Here is a 12,264-nt window from a genome sequence, read left to right as displayed (position 1 = left end):
AATACACTTTCTTATATCTGCTGTGGCCATCAGTGAAAAGGAAATAAGGCCACTGTGGCTAAGGGAGCTGCAACAAAAGGGCATACGAGTTACTAACTTCACTAACCTAACAGATTTGTGACACTTTCATGAATGCCTTTCTTTAAGGAAAGTAAGGGGGGGTCAACAGTTATTTGAGGCACATAGAGAATTACTGTTGCTACAAGGCAATATGAAACTGAATGATTTTTTGGGGAAGATTCTTTTCCAAATTCCGTTTAAGGTTTCTAAATACACAAGTAACTTTACTTGGCAGCATGTGTTTAACAAAATGTGGTTAAACTACATTTTAATATGAAGGCCTGGATGTATTTGCATTATATACAGAATGTGACAGAAAGGCAGATAAGAAAAAATGGGAATTTGGCTATATGTACATTTATGTCACAATGTAAAACATTTTTCCAATAAAACACAATGGGGTGCAGACAGTAAACCTAATACTTTACCTTTGTCTGCTTCCTGTGACCTTGTGGTTGCCTTCATCTGATGGTCCTTCCACATTCCTACAACCCAGCAGTTATTACTGCATCCTAGCCACCCCACACAACCGAGTCTTCCATTTCACACCTTTACATCCTTCAGACCACAATGGGTGGATGGTGTGTGGATGAGATTACAAGGATGGATTCAGAATCTTTTGCATGACTGCATCACCACTTTAGTCCTCCTGTGCCCAAAACCATATTGAAAAGGAACTGCAGATCTTACAAGCACATGGTGCAGCTCTCCACCCACGTGCACATGGCGCACCTCTACACCCACACGCACATGGCGCACCTCTCCATCCACATCACAGTGATGTTACATGTCCCTCTGCAGCCTAAGCCTACACTACTGTTTGTGGCTATACATGCAATAACGCATCCTGCTGTACACGGCCCATCAGCCCCACATAACACTTCCTAGGACACAAGTGAGTCTGTCACTTTTTTCCAGAGATGCACAATCCCTCTAATACTGTCAGCTTCTACAAATATACATACAGTTTAGATACACATTTCTGTAACTCAGATTTTTTTTACATTTCAAAAGAATCTCCGAGTGCGAACACAATCTCTCTTTAAACGTTACACTCGTTAAACATTGTAAATGCTGATGAATCTGTCTGACCACAATTTGGCAGGTACATAATAATGGCGTGGTGTCTGTTAACTAGGTTAGTGTAACAGTGCTGAATATGGTTTGATCATTGCTGGCTGAATTCTACCTCCGGCTAGTTAATGCCTGAGTAGGGGATCCCCTTGGTTTGTTCATATTTGTCCTGAAACATAAGAGCAGAGCCTGGTAACTGTACGACAGCAAAGAAAATCAACACAAAACAGTCCAAGCTTAATAGTGCCACCTAGATGGCTGTCATCCGGCTCAGCCGGTTTTTAAGGTCTTAGGAGTTACAAGTAAGATTGTCAGCAGCTGTATATTTTAAGAACTTAAAATAAGTGAGACATATCAAAAAAGCACTACAGTGCAAATCCTCACAGGACTGCTCTACAACATTTTAGGGAGATTTCCCCTTAAGTTGCATTCCCCCTCCAAAAGGTATACCAGTGACAAATTTTGAGGGAACTGTAGTGAGATAAAATGGCTGCCTGTATGTGCAGAATCACTTTCTTAATATTCAACCTCCCCAAAGCATACTATGCCTGTAAGACAAAGAAAGTGGTGGAGGGGTGTTCAGATGTACACTTAAAAATATGACTCTCCGGATCCTATACTGTTAACAACATAATTTAAAAAATGCTTTAAAAAGAGTTTTGTAACTATTTTCCATTTTCTGCTAGACTTCCTGTATTTTCAATAACTGTGTGAGTATATTCAAGTGCACTTTTCTGCTACAAAATGACAATAAGGCACTCCTGGAGGTAACAAGTTTGTTATTTGTTCACTAATTGGATGAAGCACTTGGCTTCACCCCTTGCCACAATATACTCCCCATCTTAATCCTCAAGTACAATGAAATACTTGAAAAAAGTACATATATCAAAAGGCTGACAAAATTCTACAACTCTATCAAAAAGTGAAAATTGTCATACACAACAAAATCAGAATTTTAACTTTTAAAACATCTGTTACAAATAAGATAAACACACTTTACAACAATAACACTAAAGCATACTGCAGGGGTTAGGCTGCTATCAGTCCAGCCCCCGAGACCCAACACTCTCAGTTATGTCTTCTCTCACCAACACCAGTCTCATCCGCAGGCAGTGACCTGATGTGGTCCTGCTTCAATGTGCATCTCCACACTAACAAGATTTGACTTCATTACCACATCAATTTCTACTAGTTTTAGCTTGTTTCTTGAAGTCCTGGCAGCAACATCCAGTGGCAGAATAAACCAACACCAAGTCATGTACTCAGCGTACAGATCAGCTGACCACAAGGAAAGACTGCGAATACAAACAAAGCCATTATGCCTGAGTGAGCAGACAGCGGCCTACACATTTCAGAGTTAGGATCTGTGACTTTCAGATCTACTGCCACAAATTCTAACTTGCATCACAGCTGGTAGGAGGTGTGGCTTAGGAATCTAATACATGCATATTCCTTAATTAAAACAAGATGTATATTCTACAATTAATAAGATCTGGAAGGAAAAGGCAACGTTTAGAGAATCCTACCATCTACCAAAAGTGAAGGCAGGATTTTGGGTCATTTAAAACAAAAATTCTGAATGGTCCAAGGTCCCAAAACAATGGAAGTGTCAAGGTTTACATTCAAACAGTATTGTTACTTGTGAATATTTAGAACATATTTACACAGTTACAAAATGATTACTGTATTCTGCTGGACTGCTGAGCGCAAGGACTTCTATTTGCAGTCCCTCCTGCAAGACAGCAAACAGCACTGCTCTTTATGAATATGAAGTCTCTTGTTCTAATGCAGCCAGAAGAATGTTTTAGGGTAACATAAGCACACCTGTGGAGATGGGGAAAAACCTTTGGAACAAAACTGGTCAGTACCACACTGATTCAATAAGAAGGGAAATCTCTTCCAAGTACAAAGGTCAGTTACAATAATAACCCTCCTACCAGCTAACAGTGTTTTATTTAATCAGTAGCAGGTGAAGTATCTAATAAAAACTGTAAACAAATCAAAGTTGAATGACACGTCACTGTAAAACGTTCACACCATTTGCTTGTGCACTTTTTAGCACAACACCAAAGTAGGTAGGAAGACCATAATGACAGACTGGAAGGGTTGTAGACTTGAGATTTGACATCTATACAAAGAAACCCCTTTTTATTGTTCGTTATATCCTCTCCACAAAAGTCAAACTGATTACATTTAATGTACTAGATTTGCTATTAGTCAACTGCACATAGAAAAAATTTAAAAACAGGTTTTAAAATAAATATTTTTATAAAAGTACTCAACAAGATGATTTCAGAGGGAAATTTCTGGAAGTAGTTTCCATAAAAAAGAAAACAAGAAAGGCCAGTTTTGCAGCTGACATCACCCTGGTAGTCTCACTGGACTAGATTAAGTATAAGCAGCCATCACAGAGGTCAAGTCAATATTGTGAGACAAGGCACAAGTGAATAAGAACAAACTGTATCAGGAGGACAGTGTCAGAAACCAACCTTTAAGGCAAGCAAAACAGGTGTTAATGTAGGATTCCTGCGTTGGGGCTGGATGGGAGAACATAGCTGTTTACCTAGGATCCAAGCTTAGGGGTACACAGTCACTTAAGCTCACAGTCTGGGGAGAGGAATAGCACATTCCTGACATGTCTACCTGGTAACATTGCATCCATGGGCTGTCCCTGGCAATGCTCACTAAAAACAGCTATAGTGTAGGACTTTAGTAAAATATTTCCATTTTGTCTACCATAGCTTAACATGTTCAAACACTTCAAGGTATTAGGTATTTGGATGGTGCAGTGGTGCAGCGGTAGCGTTGCTGCCTCACAGCAAGAGGTTCTATGGTTCGATTCTCAGCTGGGGTGCCTTCTGTGTGGAGTCTGCATGTCCTCCCTGCGTTCGTGTGGGTTTCCTCCGGGTGCTCCGGTTTCCTCCCACATTACAAAGACATGCATCTGGAGCCTTTCTCCCCGGGCCTCCGCTGAAAATTGGCTTTGTTCCAAGTCGGACTTTCCCGGTTAACAAATGTAAAATAAAAAATAAAATAAAATAAAATATTAAGAAATAATAGTCTTATACAAACACTTTTTGCTAAAACAATGTATGGTGCATACATCTGATGCATCTTTGAAACAATTGAGTGAATACTAAACTAAACCCCCCCGCCCCATTTATCTTTTATGTCTGATTGTCACAGCAGTTAAAAGAACACCATACTCAGACAATGACTCGATACTCTAAGCTACGTAAAGTACGATCAGTAGTGTAACTAATTTTATGTTAACACAAAATGACCTGATGTGATATGATTGCTTTTTTAGCCAAGGTTTTTGTTTTCCCACAATGCACTATTTTCTACTGACGTCTTACTTCCTCATTCCGGATCTTTTCTGCATTTATTCGGAAAGGCGATACTCTGAATTACTGCTTACTTTCTACACAAAGTTTCTAAAACTTTTCGAGAGAAAAGCTCTGCTTTGTGCTTACTGTCATGCTTAAACACAAAGTAAAACAACCTTTTTCTTCAGCTTTAAAATACTACTTAATTTGGATTAAAAAATGGAACATGATAGTTGCAGAGACTTGCTCTCACTTATTCAGTACTGGACTTCTTCACTCTGAGACTACACAGTAAATTTATAAATTTATGGCCCAGGGGAGGCAGCTGTAAATGCTTTAAATCTCCAATAACTCAACGGGTTTATGATCTGAATGGGAGGGAAAGGCAAAAGGGCATATCTTTCAATTGCTATGACTTAGGCATACCATTATGATTTTTGGCCTCAGGTTTTGCCTCACTCGACCTAGATTTACAAAGTTTCCTCTGATGTTCCTCTTAAAAGACATTTTCAAGTGTATATAGGTTCAAAGGTAAGCGCAAGGCTAGCTGTTCTTGTGCACCATTTTAAACCAGGTTCTGGACAGAAGAATGGTAAAAAAAAATGAAAACCTTCAAAAAGATAGAAGTAAAAATCAAGGAGACAGAGACAGAAAGAACAAAACAATCTACTAAGCTGGATAATTAACATATGTATCAGTCCTGACTGCTAAAACAGGATTTAAAATGAAAGACGAAACAAGGGCCAAAACACTCAGGGGGCTCTACCCCCTGCCCATAGCCGGCCTTAGGCATAGGCCAACTAGGTGGCCGCCTAGGGCAACGATCTAGCAGGGGCACTTTTCCAGTATTTATTTGGTGTAGGTAGACCAGAATGGGGGCACTGGGGTGGTGTGGGGGGGGGCGCTGTGGAGCCCTTTTGCCTAGGGCACCAGTTGATCTAAGGCCACTCCTGCCCCTGCCATGTAGGGGATCTCATCTTCACCTACCAAAACTCCTAAATCTACAAACTTCAAGGCTGCAGTTACCCAGAGAAAAAGGAAGCTTCATTTTAACATAAAGCACATTTTCCCCTCTCTTCTAACACTGTGCTGCTCCACTTATGGTACAATATTCTAAGCCATACACCTCAGACTTGTACAAAACATTTGGTTCTCTGTCTTTTGCTTAAAACATAAAACAGATACAACCCTAATATTTTGAGGAAGAAAGACGGTATTGTAAATTTAAGATGCAGTCACCTAAAAGAACTGGAAGTGGGTTCTTTAGAAAAGGGTAGGAACAAATTACATAGAAAAAATGAGAACTGTGGGAACAATACATGCAGAATTTTTTTTGAAGAGGAGGAATGAGGCTTACTGGAAGGCAGTAATTAGCCATGTAATGTTTGACTGACAATGAATCTACAGAAGATTATACGGGATATATAAAGTGTGCAACTAAAAAAAAGTCAAATACGTTTTTTTTTCTTTATATAAATGTATGATCATCTTAATCATAAGTGATAATTCAATAAAGATTTTTCTTGTTAAAAAAAAAGATGTAGTCACCTAGTTAATACAGATATTGAATAAGCTTTCTCCATTCCTTCAAGTTCACTCTGATATAATACAGCCTTCCCGAAATGGAGAACCTCATGAAAAATCATTTTCAGCAGGTGAGACAAGAAGATATCTTTTAAAAAGAACTCTCAACATACTAGACTGGGTCAGCCCCAGTCTTAGCTAAACCTTGCACGTCTTTCTCAGACAGAGTTTAAATAAATATCCACAGCCTACGTAGCTGCAGCCTTCTAAGACTGCTATTGTGTGGCAGCTAATTGAACAGATCTTTTTCTATGTTTACTTTCTGTAATGCGCTTTGGTTGTCCCTCTCTCCCTACAGCAGCTAGGGAAGTCCCTGTACTTCCATGCATTATGACTAACTCTGATGTCGACAAAGCTTGGAAATATTTCCAGTCAGGTGCGTTGGTCCAATCTGTTTCTGAATAAATGAAGCAATTAACCGATAACCAAATAAACCTTCTCAACACACTGGCATGAAGGCCCCTTACAACCAAGTAAACGGCAAAATTGTACAGAGCTTCAGAATATTACTCAGAGCTATACAAGGTATATAATACAGATCCCAGGATGGGAGACTCTGATAGTACATCCCCCAAAAAAGCCCATTATCTCTGGGTATTGTAACATCAGCTGGGACACTAGAGATGCAGAAAGATATGGAAAAAGTTTCATCTTGTCAGCGGGAGCATTAAATTATCAGGCTCACATTAGCACCTACCAGGGAGCTGTTTTAAATCAAACTCAAGAAATTCTGGATGAATTACCAGAGGGGAAAATACAGAAAGGAAGGAAAGCTGGGGGGCATGTGGCAAGGTACGACTGTAATGCCGCTAAAGCCTCTCTAACAGTAGCTGAGAGGAATCCCGCTTACCCTAGGACTTCATGCCACTCTCCTGAATGAAGACTCTCCTTTGGGGTGGAAAAGGATTCAAACTTTTTTGAAAAGACAAGGGAGATTCTGGCCTGTAAGAGTTATCCCAGACACTTACAAAGCACTATATCAGGGACTTTCCCTTATTCAAAACATTTATGTTTATGAAATACAAAAGATAAGTAAAGAGCCAGCCAAAAAGTTTTCATTTACAGACAAATAAATTACTATTTATAAAAATGAGATCTTGAGTTATGTTTACGTCGCAAGTTGTCGTGCACCATATACTCTCTCTGGCACCTCAGACATTGTTGCTTTTTTCTCCAGAAGTGAAAGTAGTGGTCTCAGTCACTAAACTCATTCCAACTTGTGACCAGAACAAGAACACTTGTCCATCTACCTACTTAACTGAACAGACTACTTAAAGCTTGAGTCAGGACTGGTATCCTATCTGTGACTCAGAGGTACCCCAAGGAGTTATCCACTCAAAGGAATCACTTTAAGAACACCAATGACACAGAAACAAGCAAGTGATGTCACACAGCGCACTGGGCATGCTGCCCTAACAAATGGCTCAACACGAGATAACGACCAACAAGAACAGCTCTAAATAACTGACCTGTTGAATGTAAAGTATTAGAACAAGAACCCTTGTCCATCCACCTACTTAACTGAATAAGCTACTTGAAACTTTCACAAGATGTCTTTATTCCTTCCACAGGGAGGGCATCAGAGAGTGTCTGCTAGATCTGCTAGCTAAAGTGAGTTTATCTGGACTAATCCTCTGTATTCAGTTTCTCATTAGTCCTGTCACCCTCTGGGTCACAGGTGGGATACCAGACCTGACTCGAGCTTCCTGGATTACATCTGTTTACTGCCCCCCCCCCCCCCCCCACTAAATGGTACATCCTGAATACCTTGTCTAACTCCCACTTTAATGCAGGTATCTATACATTTGCTCATGCATGTCTACGCTTACAGCTGTTCCACTACAAATGTTTGTATATAATATATTCTCTGTCAACATGATATTGTAATTGTGCCAGTCTGAATGTGTACTTTTATTTTGTAAGGTTTTATGGAATGTGAACCAATTCAATATGCCACTGTGAATAATTTTCTAACACTGCACTATCAAAGGCGACAGTGATGTTTAATTTACTTGTGTTAAGTTATATTGTATCTTGAAGTATATTGTAGCAATGGAACTTTTCTCCCTTGGCCTCCACTGAAAAGGGGTTCTGCACCCAGTCACACATCCCGGGGGAATAAACAAAATAAATAATTAAATACACTCTTCTGGAAAAATCTGTGGGGGTCAGTTACGTATGAAGAACTGATGAGTGCATTATTATGCAGGGTAAGCTGACTGTAGAAAGTAAGTCTCTCATCTAAACCCTTAACATTTGCAGCTGGGAATTATGAATGTATGAGGTGAAGACACATCTACTTAATGAAAGGATGGTAACAGAACCCAGCCAACGAAAAGCAGGAATATTTCAAGCATACATGAATTTCCTGTGGGATATATCAGGAAAACAATAAAGGAAATCAGAATGTGCAGCAGTTTAAGACAATGCACACAGCTGTCCACATGAGGACAATTTCTGTTGATAGAATAACTTGCAACACTCTGCCACCTCCCCTTCAAATCTAATTTTATATTTTTTCTTCTTTGCTTCCTATTTCCAAGTAAAGGCATTTGCAATCATAAGCATAGTATTCACACCCAACAGATGCTTCTGACTGCTCATCTGTCTGGTGTAGTTTATTTTTGTCTGATATTTCTCAAGTATCAATGAACTCTATAGTAAATGACTACCTAATTTTGTAATCTACATGTCCCATATATGACATCTCACCTCTGATAACATCCCCCACGCAAAAAGGGTGCCGGCCTATGCAATGACTTGCTTGAGGCTTACTGTTCCATAGTGCATCAGTGTTCTGTACTTTCGTACTGATGAATGTCTCCCTTCCATTCCTGTTCCTATCACCTTCGCTCTCAAATTCTTTGCTCAGAACCATGGAGAAATATGAAAACAATGACGGTCAAAAGAATAAGAAGCCTGAAATTTTTAATGCTGGCATTATACACTGAAGTGATCCTACACGAAAATACTGGAAAAAAAAAAAATTAAGAGGGACAGGGCAAAAATACGAGACAAACTCAGAGATGTTCTGAAAAATAAATCAAGGACAGCTGACTGAGAGCTATGCCTCTCACCAAAGTGACACATGGCAGCCAACATTTCCGCAGCCTCACAATGTACAATGTGCTCAGCCATAAAAAAATAAAGCTACAAAGGGACCCCATCATCATACTAATGCAAGCACCAGGCCATATATTAAACTGTGATCTGTATCCATTTCATGTCTCTAGGGAACACAGACTTTATGTAAATGTACAAAGCTATATGCATCCTCTCCACTTTAGTTTAGCCCCCAGAGATTATTTATCCAATATACATTCCAATGATGGCCAAGTGATAAAAACATTTTTCTTTAAAAGGTGCAGACAGCTCAATGTGACATTAACACAAGGTACATTTAGCATTCGAGATAAAGCAACACATCTCAGACAGGCAGTACTCCACACCAAGTGTGTCGCTCTTACCTCGGTTCCTTGAATGTCCTATGCAATGCTTTTGAGTTTTACCTTTAAAAATAAAAAAAGGACAAGGACTAACAGACTAATGTGTAAGCCCTATATGTGTAAGCCCTATTGTCTGCTTAGGACTTTATCTGGTCTTGTTACTGTGTATGTCTTCTCACTGTGTTGCACCATTCTTTGGTGAATTTCTTCTTAACAGAAGTAGGGGCAATCATGACAATCTCATCTCTGTGGCACAATCGGTTAGCACGTTTGGCTGTTAACAGATAGGTTGGGGTTCATGGCTACCCAGGGATGATGCTTCTTTGGGGTTGGCATAATGGTTAAGGTATTTACCTTACAGACACAAGGTACAGGGTTTGAATCTCACCTTTAGGACATATGGCAAGGCTTACAAAAAGCCCCCCTCTGGGTTTGTTATCTAGTAATCACCTATGAACAAAGTTATTGTCTGCATTACTGACCATGTTAAACATACCTAAAAAAAATGCCCTTCAGGTTAAACAGTCAGAACGTACTTGGAAAGCCAACAATCTGACTTAAGGGATAGTCAGTGGAAACAAAGAATCAGATGAGGTGGGCAATGACCGAATATTCCCCAAAAGACCCCCCCCCCCCGAGGTACCCACCGCACCAACTGGCAACCCACTGAATTAATTGGCATTTCTACTTTGGCCATCCAACTGCAGTCCACTGGTCACTTAGCATGGCTGTAAGTGCTCTCAGACGTGATGGGAGAGCAAGGGTACTCCAAACGGGACACGGTGTTAAGTTTAAAAAGCAAGTCAGCCACAAGAAGTGGTATAAAATATATAACAGTAAAACAACAGCTGGTATATGTTTTTCTGGTAACTTAAAATTATTTAAACACTTATCTGGGATTTTATACAGTACACATGCCAGTGCAAAAATTTCATTTCCCCTACCCTCAATCCACAGCAAGAGTGCTCCTAGCTAAGACCTTACAGAGATACCAGGACAGTTACAGCAACTTCTAAAGCTTCCAGATAGTGACACTTCACAAACTCATTTTCCTAAAAATCTACTACATATAATCTGCAGTTCTTCCATTTTAGCATCCAGTAAATTAACAGTCATCAGTGCACTTCAGGGAGCTTGTACTTTTTACTTCAGAATTCACTAGCACCATCAGAAGGTTCCTCTCTTAATTTTAAGAACGGGGACAAATGCTGAGCCATTTAAATTCTGCACAATGAAAGTAAAGCCCAGAGGAATCTTCAGCTTCTCATTTTCATATGCAATAGAAATACCAGGGAGAACACAGACTTTAGAACCAGGACAACCCTTCCAGCTCCAGCATGGTCCCTGATGGACACTCAGCCAGGTGTGACATTTCACAGCTTTCTCACCAAATGTTGTCAAAGCATGTAATAGTACCACTGAAACAGGGTTATCGCTCCACTCAGCTGGGCTCATTAATAACAAGACAATCTCGTACCTATTAGCTAGCATGCTGTGTAAAACAAAACCATTCACATCCCTTCTAGGGTACCCTGAATTAAAAAAAATGCTAGAAGCTACTGCACTATACAAACACAGTACCAAAATATATTTTCATAGCTCTCTATAAGGCATGTGTGCAAGTTGTGTGGGAGTTAGAGGGGATCGCATCACATTTCTTAATGTATTCATATATTTAGTGACTGCTTCATACAAATTTTGAAGAACTACTTTAAAAGAAATAAGATTTTTTTTTCATTCACAAAACTGGATTAGGTATCAAATAAAAATTAGTAAAACTGCATTCATGTCACACAGTTTCATTTGGCTCTAAAGTTCTAATTTCCCCACACCTCCTGGCGAATAATATTTACAAGAGGCAGTTAAGTGCTACGTAACATCACAACAGATTTCCCCTCCCATGTATGTAACATTGCCTGAGATGCATTTCTTAGTAAGTCTTCTCTGCAAAAACATTACAAGGAAAAATATATTCCTATTTAGATACGGTACCCTTCAGTATAGTATCCCCCCAGAAAAAAAGCTAATTCAATTTGGCAGAAAAGCATTTTACAAAAAAATATATATTCACCACTCTTTACAAATGCTAGATTCAGGGAACATACTAAACATTCCCCCTTTTTGCCTTTCTTCTTTTCCTTCAGGTTTCCAAAGAACATGGCAAGTTTAGCAACGTCTTCTTTTGTTGATACAGTTAGTGTAGAGAAAGTCTTTCCACAGCGCAAGTACATGTTTTTAAAAGGTTAACCCTTTAAGTGCACTTTTGTTTCATCACATGCTTCACGACAGTTTGTATGTTACATTTTTGTTCTGAACTGGGGAAAAAACATTTACTGAAATGCCTTTTTCTTTTTGGCATCTATGTTTTGACAGGTATCTGGCACAGGCAGCCATTTGCAGGTTAGGAGGCCCCCCCTGACTAGTCCTTGACCAGCCTGTAGACATGATGCTGTGCACCGTGTTCACTTGTGGAGACCTCAAACACAAATGCTATGCACAGGAGGGTTTCTTGGGTATCCCTGTTGGTGACGACCTAAAAAAAAAAGAAGAAAATAATTATGATCAAGACAGTAGCATATACAGAAACTTATATGGCTAATCAAATGCAGTTAGGCTGTGTGTCTGGTGATGAATTGATGTCACTAAGGGGACTGCAACACAGATGCATGATGCACGACACAAGTATGAACACAAAGCAAGCATAGTCCACTGCTAGTCACACAAGAAACTTTAATAAATTACTTTTAATCACACAAGGAACTTTAATAAAT

At 39.5% G+C, this 12,264-nt stretch overlaps 1 protein-coding gene across 1 annotated transcript in view; it reads right to left on the bottom strand.

The window, feature by feature from the left end:
• Window positions 1-4,904: 4,904 nt before the first annotated feature.
• The window catches only part of TEAD3 (TEA domain transcription factor 3), a gene marked incomplete at its 5' end in the record, with an annotated part of 391,612 nt that continues 384,252 nt past the window's right edge, over window positions 4,905-12,264 (bottom strand). The window contains 1 exon segment of the mRNA XM_044076584.1: window positions 4,905-12,026. Coding sequence (XP_043932519.1) covers window positions 11,913-12,026 — 114 coding nt within the window.

This window comes from Protopterus annectens, chromosome 7.part0 (assembly GCF_019279795.1).
Source record: "Protopterus annectens isolate FY-2018-M chromosome 7.part0, PAN1.0, whole genome shotgun sequence".
In the NCBI taxonomy this organism is placed as follows: Eukaryota; Metazoa; Chordata; order Ceratodontiformes; family Protopteridae; genus Protopterus; species Protopterus annectens.
Note: the sequence above shows the minus strand (reverse complement) of the source record. Positions and strands in the feature narration are given on the sequence as shown.